Here is a 22325-nt window from a genome sequence, read left to right as displayed (position 1 = left end):
GGACGGGGGCTGTTTGTGTTCTCTTGATCTTTTGATTTCCACTGCTGCAAATTTGAAATGTGCCAAAATTGCATCTATTATTTACTGCCAATTTGCTCTTTTTAAAAACCGACTGCTCCCACCCCTCCTCCTCCACTTCCTCGGCATGCCATTCTGCTGTTGCCACCCTGATAATCATACACACATTTTTTATTAATTCGCAGATAATAAGCTCCCAGTTCTTTCTTTGTAGTTGGAAATTATTATTATGACTGCCAGCAGTGTGGCGACAATATTAGTTAACCTCTGTCTGGTGTGGATGCAAACGCATAAAAATGCACACAGCATCTCAGTCTGAAAGGTTAACAATTAGGATTATTTCTCATTATCATCTCTTTTGATTAATAGAATCCCTTTCTTCCTTCATTGTGATCTTTTTTTCTATCCTAACACGGAGTAAGCTTGACTGCTGTCTGCTTCATTTGTGCAGAAATTGAATTATAGAACCAATCTAATATTTAAATGATTGATTACCAGGAAATTAAGAAGCTGCTGAGTTACTTAGGTAACCAGTGCCTCATAGTTAAACGACTAAAAATCTCATATCAGTTAAGTATTTTTAAACAAGCGTCAGGCAGCTGAAAACTCAAATTTCGAGTTCTTCTAGTCTTTCATGTTGGTGAGTTTACATCTTTGAATTTAGGTTTGTTGTTTCCCATTACAAGATATTTTTTGCACATTATTTGTGCCTCAAGAAACTTATTTAGTTACTTTGAAAAACTGGTACAAATTGGCATTCTGGCTTTCAGATTTAGCTATAGATAGTATTCAATAGAACTTTTTGGAAATGTATTCAGATAGTCATTTTTGGTGGGGGGAATTTGTTGCTTTTTTGTGTGTGTGTGTGTGTGTTTGTGCAAGCTGCAAAGACGCTTTTCTTAAATGACTTTTTGTGTTGGTGCTTCATTTACAATAGAGAAAATGTGTTGTTGTTTTGCAGGGACGTCGGGAACATCAAAGCCAGATTAGAACATCTGGTAAGTTTCGAACACACACACACACACACACACACACACACACACACACACACACACACACACACACACACACGCGCACGCTCGCGTGCACACAAACACTTTGATATCTGCATTTTTAATGAAATCTTCACAATTGGAGCCGAACACCTGCAGCTAGCAGGCGTGGAGGGAGAGCGACAGAGGAGACGGGGATAGATGAAGGATAGCGTCTCCTCCACGGCTTGGTCCAGGTTTTATATTTGCATTTCTTTTTCTCCCAGTTGTGCCCCAACACACACCAGTTATCCACTGTCTCACTCCCCCCTCCTCACTGTAACTGGTTGCGTTTCGTGTGGGACTTGTTTACAGTTGCTTCATTGTGAGGTAAAGATTTGATTTTTAATCTGCCCCCCTCCCTTGCTCGCTCTGTCAGGATGGGACCTTTTCTCCCTCTTCTCCCACACGTGAGTCCAAGACCTGCCGGAAACGCTCTCCCGGGACGTTGCTGAAATTTTAATGGCTGACGTTTCCAGGGTTTCTCTCGCTGCTTGCTTTAATACGGGGTCAGAGTGCCGTGCAACAAAGTGAAAAGGTTTCCTCTCCTCTTTTTGGGTGGGAAGAAGCCGAGGTTTGATGTGCCCCATATTCCAGGGGATGAATTATAGACAGGGGTCAGCGAGGGTCCCGGCTCTCTGTGGATGTCACATGGCCTCCCTCCCTCGCCTCCCTGCATATTAAACCGCGGCTCCCTGCACCCTACGCAAATGACCCCCGCCCCGCCACGCGTTACGCAAATGACCCTGAATATGCCACACAAATGACTGACCCCGAAATTCAAGCAGTTCTCCGTAACTCTCCACTTTCCGTGCGCCTCAGATCTCATAAAGTTGAAATTCGATTTGACCGCCGCCAAGTTCGGCTGCAGAAATATTTCTTCTCGCTGTTGTTGACAGTGTTCATAACTTTGATTTGAGGAAGACACTCACACAAGAGAGATTTTTTTTTTTTCCACATTGTCTGTTCATACCGTGATTGTATAATACAGATAATTCATCATGTAGTCATTATTATCTTATCGAAAGCAGCATGTTCTGCTTCGAACGCTCGCTACGAGTCACGGCGTGATTGAATTGCAGTTTCGAATCCTCCTCTCTCCTCTCCTGCCTCCTTACAGACAGTTGTCATGTCGAATTGTCTGCACAAACTTGCCCGCACTACTTTTTAATATCACTGTGGGGATTTTTGAGAGCACTCTATAGAGCGCAGATGTCTCACTTATGAGGTGGAATAAAATGATGGACATTAAATATAGCGCACAATATCGTAATGGTCTCCTTTGGGCTGGGAGACGTCTATGGGTGTGTCTACAGGTGTGATTGATGTTGTCCTCCATAAAAGGTGGAGTGAATTATTCAAGAGGGGATTAGATGCATAAACAGCATTAATCAATATGTATATGGGCAGTTATATCTTGGCAAACATTATGAGAGTCCGTGTCTCATGTTGAGATGAGTCTTTTCACTAAAGGCATATATGAGAACGCAAACTCATTTAAATAAGACGTCAGTGATGCCCTGTTGGGATGTACAGCACGCAGATACCTCTCTACCTGCTGTTTGCATAAGCAGATGTATAAATCAGGTTTACACTTCTCAAAAAAAGTAATTTTACTGTTGTCCATCCAAAACCTGCTTTATTTAGGTTATGATCAAAGAGGTACAGAATGATTCCCGATGAGATTGGATGAAGTGGGCTGTGGATTCTGGACAGATACACAGACAGACAGACCAACAACAACACATTTGGTGTCCCCAGTTTACCTAAAAAATATCTTCATGTTTGGACTAGTTGTAGTACACTGAATTCCCATCAGCGGTGTCAACATTTTATATCAGGGATTTTTAACCTGTGAAAAGATGGAACTCTCCTTGCAGAGCTTTATCTACGTTGTCACCGCCAAGGATTTTGTCACCAAGTGGTCATTTTTGGTTGAATGTCGAACTTCCTGTTCACCGTATTAGTTCTTCTGGTTAGAGACTCTTTGATCAGTCGTTAAATACAGAGTGTCTCCGTTCTCAGATGCTTTCAACTTGAAATATCGGTGAAGTCTTCACATGAAGTCAGCAGCTATCTTGTCTTGTTCTTAGATTTGTGATTTTGCACTGAAACTGCAATTAATCCATCTTCTCTACCACTTCGCCTGACACAAGAGTTGTGGGGGTGTTGGAACTGATCCCAGCTGACCTTGAGTGAAGTTAGGATCCACACTGGACCGGTCGCCAGCCCATCACAGTGCAAACGCAGAGAGACGAGACAATTTGGAAAGAAAGAAATTTCTTTATTGAGAATCCTTCTGGGAAAATTCATCATGCAGGCCCTCCGTTCATTCTTGCTGTCACACCCCCCTGTATCTCTCTGACCGCCCCCCAGGGGAGGTGTGCCACACTTTAAAAGACAGGTTTTGAGCCTATTCTCATGAGTTGCGCAGAACAGTGGTGAGTAAATGTCTGTTACTCGCACAGGAGCATCGGTATTTGTGTTGATCATTGCTTTCTTGACCAAATTTGTGGGTTTTGTATGGTGTGGACAAGGGATGAGAGTCGAGAACTGATTCTTTTGTAGAACCTGTTCCCAGTGACTTCATTCCAAGAAATTGTTTGTCTCCTTGACGGTTTCTTTTATCCGTTCTGCTGTGTGTGAGATGACGTAATATGCACGGAGTGTAACACTGGGCTCACGCCGGGCTCACGCCGGGCTCACACCCGCCTCGGTGCGGTTGCAATCCGGCTCCAGCGCCACTTAGGAGGCCGTCCGGCGGTGCGGAAACTTTCCGCAAGGATCGTATTTTTCCGCACGCCGGAGCCCTGCCGCTTCAATCCAAACAGAAGCAAGTGGGGTGCTTGACGGAAAGTAGATACATGTTCCAAAATAAGATTGATTTCAAAATAAAATCTGTGTCTTTTTTCTTTTTTTTTTATTCTTCTGGTCGAGTACAAGACAAACAATGCGATCTAGTCATTATACACATTAGAAGAATAAACGATTTTGTACTTGTAGCCATTGTAGGAAAGTCAAACGACACCAAAGTTGCACAAAAAAGCAGATCTATGACCAGAGCGGCTCTGTGTTGCCAGATTTGGTTGGTTTCTGCCAAATCAGGGTTCTGTTGAACACGTCGGGTGGTTTAATGAAATGGTTTTGAGCTTGTGACGTGTTTTTTATTATGCAAATAGGGTTTTTAAAATTTTAACGTGCGTTTTCTACAGAGATGGAGATTTGGGCTGCTTTCTATTGTTGGACAGATTTAACATCATGTTTGGGCTAAAAGCCCGACCTATCTGGCAACCTCCTCCAGCGGACCGCAGATGCACCGGAGGCAGTTTCAGTGACAGTGCTGCAGTAATTCTGTTCCGTAGCCGGACCGGACATGCACCACATGCAGTGTGAGCCCAGCCCGGTGTAATGTGGTTTTGAGCTTTCAAACATGGCGTCGAGGAAGAAGCACTCCAGAATTTTTTTTCTGAAAAATTGCTAATCTGCTTTTGTTCAGTGCAGTTGTATGTTTATTATATATGGTCATTTTAGCAGAAGCATTCTTTATGTCCAAAGCAGTTTAGGATCAAGTTGAATGCAAAGCACTGTAAATTGATCCAGTTGTTGTATTAAATTTTCATGCTTCTTTAGTGATTTTTCTGAGTAGCTTTGTATCCTGTAAGATACACAACCTCTGCATTGGGCCATTGGGCCTCTTGATACTTGAGAAGTAATTCAACAAATGTCTATTTTTGATGAGACTGCACAACAAGTTGCAGGGGCATTTTTTTCTTCTGATCAAGATGAAGATTTTAAAGAGTTATTAATGCAAACACCCATTTGTATTATTTCATTTCTCACACAATGAGAATTGATAAGAGAATCGATAAGGAATCGTATCGATAAAGGAATTGTAATTCTTCATGATTCCCGTTCCTACTGTCGACTCCAAGTGTCCCCACAGGAATCGATTAAAACATGTTTGCATCTGATTCCTATAGTTACTGCTCTGGCTTCACACTCAGCAGGGTGGCTCAACGGTCTCCACACTGCAAATTTACACAGCGAGAAAGGCACACTCATGTACACACATTTGTATATTTACCCGAGTCTTTCCTTGTGCGTATGTCTCTGAGAATTTGAATCCCTGAATACTGAGCGTTTGAATTTATAGGTGTGTTTATGCTTATGGGGAGATTGCACCCCAGTCGTCCGCTGCCTGTGGAGTGCAAGACTCTGATTACGATTCGGGACAGAGAACTGTAAATAATGGAGCTCATCTCCCTCTGAGGTGGAGTTGCAGGGCTGTTGGGAATGTTGCTTCTCTCAATGCCTCACACATATATCCCTGAAGATTTCTAAACGGGCGTTTATGACTCTTTCTTGATCTAGTGCTCTTAAGATTACTGCATCAACCATCTTGACACTTATCAAGGTGTCACCAGCTTCAACACGCCTGGTCTCTAAAGCAATCACTTTTTTTTTTTTTTTTTTTACAGATAATAATTCTGAGTATTATTCAAAATTATTTGCAATGGTTATCTGTGATTTTTTTTGTGTGTTTATTCAAGAAAAAATGTGCGGAATTATTCACACTGATGTGACAATCAAGCTTGTGTTCGCATTATTCTGCCGCTTGATTTTTTCCTGATGAAGCCTAACACCACCTTCTTCTGCTAACTGCTCTGAGTGAATGACTGCTGAAGTAATTAGGTGGGCAATTAAGATCTATGTGGTCTGAGGTTTCTTTTATTGTTTGTGTTTGCTGCGTTTTGTTTTCGATTTTCAGCAGATTGAATGAACGCGATCAGTCGCTACGCAGAGAGAAAAACTGAAGTTAATTGCTCCCAGTGCTCTGCGTTAGTTTCTGCTTTTGCACACGCCCGTACCGAGTGCGTGCACGTGCACGCGCGCACGCACATTCACACGCATGCAGGCGCACACACTCAAGCAGTTGGACAATTCTTTGCTCAGGGAGAAACGGAGCGATAGGAAAAGAGGTGGCCTGCAGCAGCTAATCAGTCCAGATGCACAGCTTTTTAGAGCGGAGGAGAAGAAAGCCAGCAGCTCAATCAATACGCGAGGAATCAGCCTCATCAGGACCGCTCGCTCAATCAGCAGCTGTACCCATCGTTCTTACACAAACAACCGCCCAAGGACTGACAGAAGATGGGGGGGTGGGGGGGGAGTACATAGGAGAACAACATGGAGTGGTGGTTGGGGGGAGGCGTCAGCAGTCCTGGGAGGGGAGGTCAAGCACAGCCTCATGGCGGGGGCTGGTTCCCGGGTCAGAGAAGGGCTGTAGGTTGACTTGAGGTCACGATTCACTGGAAACAAAAATATCGGTGCTGCCAGCGTGGGATTTGCTTTGTCACTTTATGTGACACTGTGTCGTCTTCTTCTAAAACACTCAGCGTTGTCTGATTGGTCTCTCTTAAATATCACATTATGTTAATGGGAGTGATTGAAAATAATCCACAGTCTTTAAGGGATGAATTATTCTTCTATTGTATCATCTGTTTAGTGGTTCCGTCTTTATACCAAAGCTCCTGTTTAGATCTTTTATTTTGTCAATTACTCAAACCAATGCTGTATTGCTAATGCTGCCAAGCACTTTAGTCTTTATACCTCAAATGTCATGACTAACAGGACGGTCGGCGTTCAGTTCTGCAGTCTCACAGTTTTATCCTCATAGTGCCAACATAGAAGAAACCGATTCTCACCCTGTTCCCTTTTACACCTTCTAAATTGTGAAAAACATGAACAAAACTCACATTTTTAACTTTGTGATAAAAGTAACTACTACTACGAGTTTGTAATCTTTTAATGATTAAATGATGATTGCACTGTTTTTGGAAGTGTGGTGGACACAGCTCGACACTCAGAGGTTAACCAGAGCTGCTGCGAAGTAGCAATTATCATTTGCATCAAAACCAAACAGGGAGGGTGCGTTTTGAAATATGTGCATGCTGCAGGCTGAAAAAGTAAATCATGTGCTGTGAGACATAACGTTTGCCAAAATCAGTTTCAAGAACTGCGTTGAAGCTTGGGGGAAATGCCAATAAGACTTAACATCCTATCAGTGTTCGGGGTGCAAAAAAGAGCAATTTGAATAATAAGTCCAAAAAAAACAAACAGAGATTCAACAAATCAATTATTCATCCAGTTAAGATTATTAAAATGTCATGATGTAGTGGATTATAGTGTTCTGCAAATTTTGTATAAAGTGCATACAAAACTTTACCCATAAATATTCGGAGCAAAAAGAGAAAGTAACTTTAACTCAAACGGAACAGAGATCTTCACAGAACCTAAATTTCAAACTAGATTGAGGGAATGTTGTATTTCAATGCAACCGGTCCAGTTATGGAACAATTTAGATAATGGAACAAAAGAAGGTAACTCAGACACCAGATTAAAAGAAAATATTAAAATTCAGGTTATTATTAAAAAAACAAAGAAGCACTGTGACATGAAACAAAACTGTTGAGAGTGAGAGTGGCTGCATGACACTCGACTTGACTTATTTTTTATTTTTCTGCTGTTTGTTCAAGTTTCAATGTTTAATGAAACTTATTACATTTTTGTTGTTGTTGTTGTTGTTGTTTTGCTGTTTTTTCCAGTATTGGCAGAATATGATTACATGAGATAAAGGGACAGAGCAGATAAGTCCATCCTTCTTTCTGTTCTCTTTTATTCATGCAAATGAAAATTGTGTTTCGTATTGTTGAACTGATTTGTTGATGAATGAAATGAACTAAACTGAAAATTCTAGCAGAAGTGATTTTAACAGATTTGCACAAAAACTCTCACAAAGTAACAAAATTTCAAGAGAAAACATGAGCCTCAAATGAAGACCATGGTTTCTTTACACTTACTACTATTGTTTAAAACAGGACACTGTTGAAATTGCACACATTATTCCCAATTTTTTTTTTTTTTTTTCAGTTTCTTTGAAAAGCCATTGTAGTAACCACATGAACCTTTAGGATCAGAAGCTTCTCTGCCTCACACTGATAATTTTATGTGAAAGATTTAAACATACTTCAGCTATTTATTGAAAGATTCTCCTCATTCCTATAAATCCCGTCAGGTTCCTGGGGGGGGAAAAGGTCATTGGAGAAAAGCCGTCTACTGTTTCTGATGTTTCAGCGGCTGTAGTCTTCACGGCTCACTTCAGGGACGTCTGAGCATCCCAGAGTGAGTTGAGCAGTTTACTGGGGCCGATCGCCTGGTGGGCCTAACGACAGACAGGGAGCAACAGCTGTAACCACGACGACACACACACACTGGCAACACCGTCAACACAGCCACAAACCAGGCGTCACTTAATATGTCTGTGATCCGGGGCCAGACGTTCGGGAGATCTGAGTCAGATGCACAATTCACGGCGCCTTTGTTTTCACAAACTTTCAGCGTCTCATCAAACAGCTCGTCTCTTATTGCCGCTCGTGTCCCTCTCTCCTCTCTTTGTGCGTCTCTGCCGCCGACTGTCTTTCTTCCTCTCTGACATGATTGTGTAGGATAAAGAGGTGCAAACAGCTCGGATAGATTCTGGACAGATAAAGGAGGGGAGGGGGGGGGGGGAGTAAGGGGGGGGGGGGGGGGGGTTTGATAATCTGCAAACAGATTTCCATGCTTATTACACTAATGATTTCATGATATTTGATGTGGTGGCGGGGGCTGGGAGGATGTGGGAGCATGGGGGGAGAAGGAAGATGGGTGTGTGTGTGTGTGTGTGTGTGGGGGGGGGGGGGGGGGGGGGGGGGGCTCGTTCGCTGGCGTTCTCTCATCTTGGCGGCGCTGCTAAATGATGGAGTAATTTGAGTGACCTCTGACTTGGGGCAGGCCCAGACATAATTGCATGTCATTCTAGCACGAAAAGAGGATAGAAAATACCCCCCCCCCCCTGTCACCCCCACCCCTCCCCAGTTTATCCCTCCTTCCCCTCTTTTCTCACATATCACTCGTTTTTCTCTGCCTCCTTTTCTCGCATCCCCATCACTGTCTTGTCACCCGTCCCCACACACACACTCACACACACACACCCCACACACCCCAACCCTCCCCAAAAAAAAAGCTCAACTCTCCCAAACAAAAGAAAGATTGCATTAATTTTCAAATGATGATATTACATTAAGCGCCGAGATCTCATATATCAAAACGTGAGAACTACTCCCTTACTGTATGTGCTTCATCTTAATGGTATCGCTGGATGTCAAGGGCATGGAGGAAATTAAATCGGAAAGTGCAGATAGACCAAAGAAGATATTATCTCTGGATGATTGCAGTTTTGATAGGTATTCCAGTGAATTTCATTTTCTCCGGATGGGGAGAAGATGAGTTAGCCTGCACATTTGCTCATTTTTCTTCTACATGATTTATGTGAGTTGAGTATAAAACTCTCTCCGTCTCCCCCCCCCATACCTTCACCCCCTCCTCCTCCTTCCTCCCCCCCCTTTATCACACATGCATGCGCATCTGCACACATAAACACAGACACGGCGCAGTAAATTACTGCCTTTGAGTTGCATCTTGTTTGGGCCAGTTTAAGCGAGCGTACGTTGGCGTCGTTTACGCACGGCGGGACGGAGGCGTTGTGTGTTTGCGCGCGCGTTTCATTTGCGGGTCCGTACCGGCGCACGCGCGCACGCCCGAGATAGCAGCCGAGCCATCAGCGGGAATGATCCCAGAGAGACGAGGGGGGAGTGTCATTACTCAAACTTGTTTACATTCTAAATACGTAATGAAATCTTGTTGGTAATAATGACGGGAATAAAAGTTTAGGAAATTGTAAAAGTGGTGAAGTTTGAGAAATGAGCCCCGGCCTGTGAAATAGCATTTGGGGGCAGGAAACGACATTATTATGCAGTGCTCCTGCCTGCCTGAGACATGAAGATGAACTGCTGGCGGGTCATAAAATGCTGTTAGCCCTAGCCTGAAGTATGGCGCATTGTAAAAGAGGCCTGATCCCATATTGCCATTATATATAAAAGTATAGCCATACACAACATTATTTTTCATATAAGATGAGCTCGGATCCAGTGGCTCGGGCCCCCCCACATACATACACTGATAGGCAGACTTTTTCCCTTCTTATAAAATATATAAATAAACATATTGCCATGGAACCCATCTCTGCCCTGATCTTATAGACCTCGATATTAAAAACAGAAATATTGCATTTTTGAGGAGCTCTGTTTTCCCCTGCCCTCTTTTGGGTGCGGGATATTTCTGTTTGTTTGTTGGGGGGCGGGCTGAGAGAGGAGGAAGAGATGGCGAGGAAGCCCGAGCGGGATTCAACAAATGAAAGAAAATGGAAACAGATGAAGACTTTAAAATATAATGAGATGAATATTGAGCGTATCAACTCCAGCGTAAAAAGAGTCAGTGGAGGTGGGGCTGTGTGTTTATGTGTATATCAAGGCAGTTCATTGACAGAAAATAATGCTTACGATCAGGATTAATGTTCCAATAGATGGACTGGTGATGTCCCTTTTTTTTTTCTTTGAAAATATGTAAAAAGATGAGGTGAGTTCACTCAAACCCACAGTTCACTAATGGGTCATTTATCTCTCGCACATTTCCTGGGGTTTTATGAAAGGATTGTCTGTCTGAAGTCTGGGTATTTTCTGATTTCTCTCTATTTTTCAACAGCATTTCTTTAATTGTCACTGAGAAAACTGTCTCAGTGATATAAAACGTATTTCCTCCAACTTGAGTTGACTCTTTTTCTGCTCGGATGGCGTCCGAACTGAGTTTTAGTTCAGACAGGAGGACATTGATCAGTTTAAACGATTTTTATTTGGCTCTTTTCAGCTCTGGAATAGTGATGAAAAGTGGAAAAACCATAAAGTTCAGGGCTGCGGTCTGACACAGTGATGCCACTAACCAGCGTTGACATGACTGCATGACAGTGAATGACAAAACCAGTGTTACTGTAGAGGAGTCGGGGCCCTTCTCTACCTTCACTGGAAATTAACTCCGACACTTTCAAAGCACTCAGAAATGTTGGACTGGTTAAACGCCGCATGTGCTCTGCAAGAAAGGTTCTCTCTTTTTTTTTTTTTTGGTCCTCTGTTGGCATGTTGTAAATATTAACCACTAATGGAAACTGTACTGCAAGCTACTGTTTTTATCACTATGGTATTATATCAGTGTTATCTCTAGTAAAAGTACAAATCTTTAACTTCAGTTAACAGCATGTGCTTGTAAAAAAATTAAAAAAAAAAACCAAAAATAAATACTTTCAAAGCATGTGCAAAAAGTTGTATCAAAATTATGTTATGAAAAAAAAATTCTGGTAATAGAAAGCATGTTTGTGATCTCTTATATACACAGCTTTGTTCTTCACTCTTTCTGTCCACCTCTCAGGTTCTGCTAATCTTTTACCTGAGTGAACAGTCAGACTTTATCTGGACAGAGTTACAATGAGTTACGATTACATGTTTAACTGTGAAAACAATTTGTTTTTAGTTCTCACATCACAGTTTTTCTTTAAAAAAAAACTTGTGCTGCAGTGTGTTTTTTTTCCTCCAGAAAATAGGCATTTTATGTCGAAAAAACAAGGACAATGAAGGAGTTCTGTTCGGTTGCGTTCTGCTCTGATGTTTACACCGTTGCATTCTGTCGTTTTCTATTACAGTCTGTCCCGTTTCTGCACTGTTCTTCTTGAGTTGTGACTCAGCGCTCTCAGTGCTCCCATTCAGCCCCACTCATCGAATTTTATTAAGTCTTTATAGCTTTAAAAAAAAAAAATTATCTTTTTGTGTGTCACTGTCTTAGAATACATTTTCCTGTTGTATGATCTGACAGAGGAGCTCAGTCAATGAGTGAGACAGTATTTTCACCTTCTAACCACCATGTGAGCGGCGTTGGCCTTTCTGGCCTCACAGCGTTTCGTCGCCACCTGACCCGCCACACGCTGCTTTGTCTCCACGGCCTCAGGCCCGCTGATAATAACAACAATAAAACTGGTCTTTTGTAGCAAGACTACAAATTGATGAAATTTCCTGCTTGAGGTACCTCATTATACACAGGGTGAGCGTTGTTTTTACCAAGCGGAGTGAGGGTAATTTATTTTTCTAATGGGATGTGTTTATTTTTGACTAATGGGACAGCGCTGGGCACTCAGCTCAGCGAAGCATGTCTCAGCGTGTCTGTCGTCACTGCTGTGAGGTAAGGAAATGAGCTGGAGGCCTACGGTGAGGAAACTGGACTTCCTGGCACATTTAAGGACAAAAGTTAAACTTGGCTGACTGGGGTAGGGTGTCACCGCTGGCAAGAATAGCCTCGATTATTTTATGACAGTGTTACGCCTCTGGTGTGAAAGACATGTGCAGTGTGCCTGTATTGTGGATAATATCTTTTCCATACATGCTTTCAGCAGAGTGATCCTCTCTCGTCTTATGGTGGAAGCAATGTGGAATTATTGAATTATTTGAGATGGAATACTACACGCCAAATGAGAAAACATGTCTTATAATCTATGCAAAGTATTTTCAATAGGCAGGATTCAAACAGCTTGATGTCCTTCTCTCATTGTTAACCAACAATGTTTGAACGGTGGCTACAGCAACTGGTGATCTGGCTTAACCATGCTGCCAAACTGGCATGCACCATCACGATAAGTGTGAAATGTCGCAGATTCCAACCCTTTCCAGGTTTTAGTGCAAAAATCATTTTAGAAAAGGTGACAGGCGTTATGGTCTTTAACATTAGTGGGAATAACACAGGACCTCAGATGACTCTGTGTGAGCGGTCCAGTCGGCAGAGCAGCTCTGCCGCCTTCACTCTGTGTGTATCTGTGTGTGTGTGTGTATGAATCAGAAGTGTTGTGAAGCACTTTCATAATGTTCTCAGGTTCACGTCGCTACAGTATATAAGTGAAGCCCATTTGCCATTTGAATGCCGCTGTAACACAACACCATTAAACAGTAAAAGCCTCCATATTTCCACTTTCTCAAGCCTTCTCGTTTGACAGCTGTGTCAGATCCTTCCTGTCTTTGGTCCCCTCAATGTCTGCATTCTTCATCATGCTTTTCCTCCTTTCTTTCTTTCCTCCCTACTCCTTCTTCACCCTCTCCTTCTCTCTGTCTGCTAGATTTCCTGAGCTCTGAAGAAAAACAAAAGCAACTTCTTTCTGTCTTATCTTTTGTCCCATCCTGTCTGTTACCCCCCCCCCTCCTCTCCTCACAGTGTGATAATCTAAAGCCTGTGCAGAGAAAGCATTGCTTATTTCCAAGTCGCACTGCCACCCTACATACACACACACACACACACACACACACACACACACACACACACACACACACGGTCCGTCTCTTGTTTGTTTGTGTACACTGGAAAGGCGCAGCTCTAATTGAGGGGCGAAGCTTCTTCAGATGCAGCGGGCGCCTCTCTCCCAGTGGGGGGAACACAGATCTGCCTCTGGGGAGCACAATTAACGCCTTTTTATTGTTTTCTAATGAATTACACACAGGGGGAGCGGCTGTGCGTGTGTGAATTACTGTGGAAAAATAGAAGAGTGTGTTTGGGAGTAGGAACATGCAATGTCATGTGTGTGGCTCTGCGATCTGTTTTTGTTGCGTTTGCCTATTTGCGAGTCGACTTCTGAGTTGCTTTCTCAGATTTACTTGCTGTAATATTTTAATGTTAATTAGCCTATTTTCCTGGCCTCTATTTAGGTCTGTAAACAGCAGACATATAGAGGCATCCCAAAGGAATTTAAATATGATGGAAAAGTTAAAAAAAAAAAAAAAAAAAAAAAGCTTAAAAGCTCTAGGTTCATATAGAGTACCTGTACATTTTTTTTTCTGTTTTGCTTTTTAGTTCCTGCATTCATTTACAAATGAGTTTGAGATATGCTTAGTCTGAGTCAAAAAAACATTTTTTTTTTTTTTTTTTTTTTTTTTTTACTTCCTGCTGAAACTTCCCAACATTTTGCAACCCTCTGGCCACAGGCCAATCATTGTTTTTGCAAAATAGTTGCTATCAGTGCAGCGGTTAATGTCGTTAGAGAGGTTAAACCCTCACAGACAGCGCGCAGCGGCAGCAGCGGCAGCAGCGGCGGTGTGATTCAGTGTTTTATTACCCCTTGAGGAGCTGGCAGGAGCATGTGTCTCGGTGTGTTTGTGTCTTCATTTAGGGATGCATGGACTTACACGTGCCTCAAGGCCAATGTAAACAAATGCTAATGTAATTACTGAGTGGGCGTTGTAATAAACTGTAACTAAGATGATTGCACAGCGCACAATGATCACGATAGTTAAGCAGTAATATGTTATTGCTGGAACCAAGACTGATCTCGGTGTCATTATAATTGGGCAGGGTAAGTAAGCGGTATGGTGTTGCACTGGATTCCGATTCTGTACAGCTTTTTTTTTTTTAATTTATGTGGCGTGTAATCAATTAGCTGTTTTTTGTTCTCCTAAATGCAGCACACTCAAAAGCAGGAAACGGATGATTGAATTATGGCTTAATCAGTTGTTGAAGAAGCTGAATGAAAAGCACCAGCCTATCTGTGTGTGCACGAAAGCCTCAAATGTTCGTCTCTGGTTTAATAGCCATTGGTAATTTTTTTTTTTTTTTTTTGAGCTGTCGAGCAGAACCGTTCTGTGTGAGTGTTATCCTCCGTGTCACCTGCTATGCGCGATCCACACAAAGGTGCGCACACACACACACACACACACACACACACACACCAGCATGTTGCATTAAGTGTGCCCCACTCAGCGCCGACGCCGCTGCCTTGATGTGCGCTCCGTCTAGGATGCAGCACCCTGACATCACTACATTAAAGGGGGTCATTATATTTCCCCGGCTGCCACCGAAAAAGTGACATTTTTACAAAGTGACAAGTTTACAGTTTGGTAAATCAGATTTTTTTTTTTTTTTTTTTTTGCCATGGATGGGGTGGGGTGGGTGGGGGGGTATCAGGAGATGGGGAAGAAGAGCTGGTGTCTGTGGAGAAGGAGGAGGAGGTGGGAGGAAGCGCTGTCTGTCAGCGACGCCCCGGCCCTGTCGTCTAAATGATGCTCCCAGGCAGCGGATTCAGATCCCATCCCCATTAGCATTTAATTTCTCTTTAATCCTACACAGAGGCTCCGCCGCCGCATGGTAACGAGGGCCGCTTTGCCACGGCAGCGCCAAAAGAAGCCTCCGAGAGCAATCTGTGGCGCTCTCGCCTTTTATAGCTCTGCGCCCTGTCGTAGCCATCATTCTTCCTTGACAATTAAGACCCTCAAATCTAATAGCAATGATATTGGAATTACAGCATGGCCCTTTTGAGGGCATGTCAGGGAAAAAAAAAAAAAAAAAAACGGGCTGTGTCTCCCTATACAGCTGTCAAAACACAAGGCCCTCCCCCCCGCTCACGCCCGCTAAATGTTTCTGATGCACACACGTATGTGCGCACACGCACACACACACACACACACACTGGGAAGCGAATGTGTTGAGTCTTTGCCTGTGATCTTTGTAAAATGTGCTCTCTGTGCCCTCTTATCCAACTCTCCAAAGACTTGTTACAGCGGCTTTTGTTTTCTCTCTTCCCCTCTCACTTCTCTCTCTCTCTCCCTCTCTCTTTCTTTGTCTCTAAATTTCTCTTCATCTCTTCTTCATTGATTCTCCCTGGTGTGTCAGAGAGTTGCTCTCTGTGTTTTTTTTTTTTTTTACCAGCAGGGTTTTCACGGAGGACGAGGCGGGCAGCTTGCCGGAGCTGTCCCCCGGTGCTCCGTGAGGACAGTTTACGGGAACATTCGCTCTAATAGTCGCAGTTAAAGATTATCACGGGTAAAATATATTTTCGCCTGAGGGACACAGCTGTTTCAGAGCCGAATGAAGTTGTGAGAGTGTGGCGGCCGTCCGTCCTGTCACGAACCGCGCTTTGTAACATTTCAGGTAGCAGGGTGTCAGAGTAACCAGGAGGATCGTCCTTTTAAACAAAACAAATGGCAACAAGTGTCTGTCCTGCTTAGCGTGCCCTTGAGCAACACACTCTGCCTACATGCTGAACTGCAGAAGCCTCTTAACCTTTAACCAGGAACAATAACGACTTCCAATTAAAATGAAAACATCATTGTTTAGCTTTTAGTCTTCATGTTGTGTCTCTTTGTCTGCAGACTCCAGCAGAGCAGGCGAAGGTTCGGATGCACATGGTCTTGCAGGCTGCAGGTAAGAGGATGACTGCAACGCTTATCTTTTCCTCCGTCTGATTCAGAACTCTTGCCACTGTCTGGCACCTACCACTTACGGCCATTCTTTCATTTAGGGATGCTAATTCGAAGGCATTCTTTGAAAACGCTGCCGCCTCCATTGGTGGTTTGCTTCATTCTGCTGAATCTCTCATTTTCCCTGAAGAAATTACTTTCAGCCATGGAGGCAGATTTGAAAGTATCAGTTCCCACTGTTGATTTAATTCAATACGACCCTGGACAATATTCCATTTACAGTGTTTGTTTGGAGGTTCAGGACAAATAGTTTTGGTCTTTTGTTAAAGCTCGCATGCACTGTCGGTCCCACTTTTGGGAATGCAGTATCCAAAGAGGAATAAATAAAATCTTGCATTAAGTTTGAAAAGACGTCAATGTCAAGTGCACCGTCACTGGACTTTGACGGCAAACACATCATGAGACAGTGTTTACCTGTTTCAAAGCTACCAATCCCCCTGTCTTCTTTAGGTGTTTTAATAAGTGCAGGTTTGGATGATTTTTCTTCAATGGTTCGGTGTAGATGGTGTAGTAAATGTACAGAGTGAGTGAAGAGCGCACATAGCATTCATTGTTAGGAATGAACCCAAGCCGGACAATTTACTACATGAAGATGGAGTCGGAGCATTTTTATTGACTCGAACACCGTCGCTGGGTAAAAGGACCTCCAAAACACAACCAAAGTTTTCTGTTTTCACTTGAAAAGATTGTCTTGTAAAGGGTTCCTCAGTGAAATCAGGGGTAATTTACTGCTGGCATTTCGGCAGGACGCCTCATCCTTTTATTTCATTACGCTTGTGACTGCATTTCCCACGAGCGAGTGTTTTACAGCAGGGCAGCTATTAACATTGTTGTTTTTGTCCTTTTCTGCCTGGTGACCTGTTTCCAACAGGTGTGACATAGAGGTGAATTAACAAAGACAAAAACAGTCTGTCATCAGCTGGATATTTTAAGAGGCAAATGCCTCCATTCCCTTTGCCTTTTGGGTGATAATGTCTTGTCTGACTGTTATTGCCCACAGTCCAGAGCGCCATGCTGCTCTCCTTGCTGCTTCTGGGACATGTCAGAAACACGTCCTGCCACTTCTGGCAGAAAGAAATACCCTGCATCGCTCCGAGTCCCAGGCACAGTCACGATTTGAGCTGCGGGTGTAAATAAGGGTCGAGCTTTGCATTTTCCCACAACCTTTAGTAGTATTGTCGCATTCTTCATCCCTTCAGTCACCATTATACGATAGAATGGTACAACCATAGTTTGCAGTCAGGTGGATCCATTCCTGGCTAATGTTGGACTAAGGGCAGGGTTCATTCATGACAGGTCGCTGTGTCCATACAGAGAGACAGATAACCTTTCACACTCGCTCTCATACATCCAGCTCATTTAGACTCACCCGTCAACCGAACAAAAAAATAGAAAAGCCTCGACAGGAACAAGGAACATTATTATGTTTTAGGACACTCAGAAAATTTTGAATTATATCTGGAAACCTTTTTTTTTTATTTGTGTTTCTCAGCTGGACCCTTGAAGAGTCTCAATCTCAATCTACAAAAACCTCCACTGAGGACCTACAGGGGTTTCTGGGTAGTTTTCAGACACAGACTCACAGTGTGCGCGCACACACACACACACACACACACAGTGAGTGCTTCTGGGCCCATATTCACTGCAGCTTAATTTCAAACACTCCTCCCAGTACATAAGTCATAGATGTCACCATGCACACGGTGTATATATTCCAGTGTGTATTCGAGGGGTAGAGTTGCGAGCCAGATGTGACAGGCAGAGATTGACTGTGGAGAAAGATGTCTTCATGTTTACAGTCATGCACGCACACACGTACATGCAGGCGCGCGTGTGCACAGCACTTCAGAACAGGGCTCTAATTTCACCACAGGAAATATATGAAAGAAGCAGCCGTCTATACATCATCTATAAAGCACCCGCCAGCCACATACTTACCTCACTTAAGACTCGTTCAGCCTGTAGGACACAGAACAACGCTGCCATCGCTTGATGTGATTCCTCTGGTTTCAGGTTTATTCTGCATTCTCTATTGAACGGTTTAACTTTGAGGAGTTGATTTTTCTTTTCTTTTTTTTATATACAGATGGAATGTTTCAACTTGAGGCTCAATGAGCAAGTAAAAAAAAAAAAGAAGAGTTTTCTCATTTGTTGGTCAGACAACCGCCCCTCCCTGCTGAACTGCCACCTCAAGGCTAATGTTGTACTAATGGTGGTGAAGCATCATAAAATTGAGCATGTGGCTTTGAGTGCAGCGGGCCAGACTGGTGCAGACACGGGCCCAGGGCCAGACGCAGGGCTAAAGCAGAGGGTTTAATGCGCTGGACATGTCTCTGGTTTTCCTCTCTTTCTTTCCTGGAGGCTTCCAAAAGAGCAGGTTTATGGCTCGGTCAAAGACCGTCTTCACTGTAGAGCCCAGGCTGGCCTGTATCAGGCCTTTCAGCTGCTCCACATCAGATCTCTGACGGGAGGAAATATAAGTGTGTGTGTATATATTAACGTAAGATAATAAAAGGAAGCAGATTTTAGTTTAATTAATCAGTTTATATTTACTGATTTATCAGTTGGTTTCAGCTGCCTTTCCTCAGTTTTGAGAATAATCGTTATTTGCCCTGGATCATTTAAATCCTTTTTGTGTAATTACAAATATTAGTTTTTTGGGTTTTTTTTTCCTGAAGTCCTCTGAACCTGCAGCTGCCGTCTCTCGCTGCCAAATCTTCTAAATTCATCTGGCTCGCTCGTCTCTTCTTCGACTCACCATTTTCGGGTCTCCCGTCCCTCTCCTTCCATCTATCCGCTCACTTCACGTCTTACCGTCTTTGTTCCAGCGTTGTTCGCGGGCAGTGGGAGATAGGGATGGAGGGCGAGAAGGAAGCAGCAGATGTTGGGAGGTTGTGTGAATGTTAATGTCCTGACGTAGCCGTGGAGCTTAAGCCTCCACCTCCTCCTCCTCCTCCTCCTCCTCCTCCTGGTTCCCCTCCGTTCCTCTCTGAGCGCCCGCCAGGCTTTCTCTCTCGGGGTCTCCTGACATCCTTAAAGCCCGCGGCTCTCCTCTGCTCTCCTCGTCTTCGCTCTCCTCCACCTCTTTCTCTCCCATCCCCTCCCTCCCCTCCCTCCTTTTGTCCGTCTATGGACTCTCTCTAGTCAGTAGAGAGCAGATCATCCCATGGCTAAAGCGGCTCAGGCCTTTGTGTTGGGGGGCTCTGTGGACCTGTAATGAGCCCCCTCGGCTGGCCCGCTGGCCTGCTTAGCGCTCTTTGGGGGCTTTGAGTGTGTGTGTGTGTGCGTGTGTGCGCGCGCGTGTGTGCTTGTGTGTGTGTGTGCATGGTGGGATGGGAAGAGATGAGGAGGGCTACACTGGCCCCCAATGAAAGGGCTGGATGGATATGTTTATGGGTCACTTCCTGCTTGGCCTACATATCAAACACACACACACACACACACACACACACACACACACACACTGATACACACAGTACACATATTTCCAAGACGTCTCATTGATTTAACTTTGAATCATTGATAAAATGATTTTCACAATTTCAGTTTTCCATAACCTTCATATTTATCATCATTTATAGTTATAATAATTTGCACAATATTTATAGAGCATAAAATTAATGAAAAATGTCCCATCTAAAATATTGATCTTCCAAAAAGGAGAGTCATTCTTTGAATTCTCCTTTTTACATCTGTAACTCTTTCATTGTAAACCATTTGTCACTGACAGGATTTGATAATCTATAATATAAAATGAATAATAAATAAAATGCAGAGAACTGGAGCTTGTGTTGTCTCATTATGGACACTCTACAGGACAACTATCCATCCATGACAAGATCCCACAGTGTGTCACGCATTCGTAGCATGAGCTGAAAATCAGGCAAGTTGACATTATCTTGGGAAAATGGGCTGAAGCGTTGTATATTTTCTGAAAAATCTACAATAGTTCAATAAAACCAAGCCTCTCCGTTGAGCAGCTTATCGCAGCCTGTGCCACTTCACCGGGAAACGTCCTGCTCAGGTTTTCATGGCAGAGCAGCTTCAGCTGGATTTATTTATTTCCTGCGCAGGTTATGTCACTGCCAAAAGCAGCAGCGTGCGGCAAACTGAGTGTGTTTGATTCGTCTAGATTTTCTTTTGTACAGTTTGTTGTTATTGTGAACACTTGCAGTGTTTTGTCAGAGCACTGATCCACCTGCACGTTGCTCGACACATCGCGGGCTCTGAAAGTGTTTTTTTTTTCCTCCCCCCCCACGAAAACAACACTCAAAAGAAAACACTTTATTTTATTCATGCATACTTTTATTCACACACACAGCGCCCTCCCTTACACTCTTTTCCTTGCAGACACTTGCTCAGTTGTTGCCTCTTTTCATTGCAGTGTCCATTTCCACTCAAATGAGCATGAGCACTGCGCGCTGTAGCGGGCCTCTTCTTATCCACATGTCAATAGGGAGTGTTTGCAGAACACCCACTTAGGACCTGAGGGCCAGGGGTCATCAAAACCTCCTTCTTCTCTCTATTTGAACCTTTGACAGCAGCAAAACAAACAATCCTTAAGATCTCATCAGAGGCTTGAACTTGGAAGGGCCTCGCTGGTTTGAATTAACTTCTCTTGGTGGTTTGACACCTAGCAGGAGTTGGAAGGCAGAAAACTTCTCATTTCTGATTTTAATAATGTTTTACAGCTCAGTGAGGGATTAGTTTACAACATAGGTTGCACGGTAGCTTTAGCTGGAAGTGCAACACTGAGTACTTTAGTTCTCAAGTTTACAAGTGCTAAATGTCCGAAAGTCTATGATGACATGTGTGCCTGTTAATATAAAACTTGTGTTTTATTGTCTTTCCTCAGGCTGTTTGTTCATTTTAGTTCATGCTGTTGAAAGTTTTACCTATTTTGATTGTGATGCTCATTTTCAAACCGAACTTTTACACTTTTATTTATAATACAGAAAATTATTAGTTGAAAAAGTACAAATAAAGTTAGTTTACAAGCATTGGTGATTCATGCATAGCATTTTTTTTTTTAATTTAATCCTTACGCCATGGAAATTTTAAATGCACTGTGTCCAAATATTGTTTTATTTAAGAATGTTGGATATTTTTCCTCTTAATTTCTAGACTAGATGACACAATTATCACACTTGAAGTTTATAAAAATGCTTTAGACGTGTTAGTTTGTATGATATAACTCTAAAAATGACAAAACTAATCTTTTTTTAATAGTTTTTTTATGACAGTGATTGTAAAGGCAGTCATTCTTCATAAAGATGAAAATTAAATGTTTTTAATATTGAAGATTTGGGTGATTTCTCTCAGTTAAGTGTTGCATTTCACTCAAGCAACACTTTAAAAACCAGCATGACTTCCCTGCAGGTCAGCAGAGACGGTTTGAACCTGTGAGATAAAATGGGGAGAGTTGCATCATATTTCTGTATTTCTATTCTAGATGAAGCACAAATATGATTGATAGAGCAGCAATTACAGGTGTGAAGCAATCAGTGAAGAAAACACTACTTTTTGAGTATTTCGGTCTTTTTTTAAAGATAGAAATGAGAATAGAATGAAAGAATTGTTGCAGTTCCACAATGTGTACGCAGCCACCGGCCACATTCGCTCCATGGCACAGTTTCACCGATTTCTGATAATCTGACGGACATTTCTGTGTTTTTTTTCCCACGGGTTAGAGAGAGCGCATGTTGGAGTGTTCACACTCGTCTGCATGTTTTCTGCTTCTTCATGTCTGTTGTTATTGAGCGACGGACATAAAGAGGCAAAAGCAGTTCATGATCAGGGGAGCTTAGCAGCATCATGCGATGGGATTAATTCTTCCACAGTAAATACAACGTATTAAGCTTCTCTGTCGCAGCAGGGGTCCTGAAGGCGCACACACACACACACACACACACACACACACACACACACACACACACACACACACACACACACACACACACACACACACACACACACACACACCCTTTTTCTACCTCTTTCCTACGGCTTGCTTATTCCTCCGGTTCCCGCTATCCCTCCCTGTACCCCAGCCCACCCCCTTAGGCCC

General features: G+C 43.1%; 1 protein-coding gene across 1 annotated transcript in view; it reads left to right on the top strand.

Annotated features, from left to right (window-relative positions):
- rsrc1 (arginine/serine-rich coiled-coil 1) overlaps nucleotides 1-22325 on the top strand; it is a 133996-nt gene that overhangs the window by 50633 nt on the left and 61038 nt on the right. Inside the window, exons 5-6 of the mRNA XM_030108446.1 lie at nucleotides 980-1016; nucleotides 16151-16202. Coding sequence (XP_029964306.1) covers nucleotides 980-1016; nucleotides 16151-16202 — 89 coding nt within the window. The remainder of the gene's footprint in view (nucleotides 1-979; nucleotides 1017-16150; nucleotides 16203-22325) is intronic.

Source organism: Salarias fasciatus, chromosome 14 (genome assembly GCF_902148845.1).
Source record: "Salarias fasciatus chromosome 14, fSalaFa1.1, whole genome shotgun sequence".
NCBI classification, from domain to species: Eukaryota; Metazoa; Chordata; class Actinopteri; order Blenniiformes; family Blenniidae; genus Salarias; species Salarias fasciatus.
The sequence above is the reverse complement of the archived record's forward strand: the minus strand, read 5'-3'. Positions and strand labels throughout refer to the sequence as shown.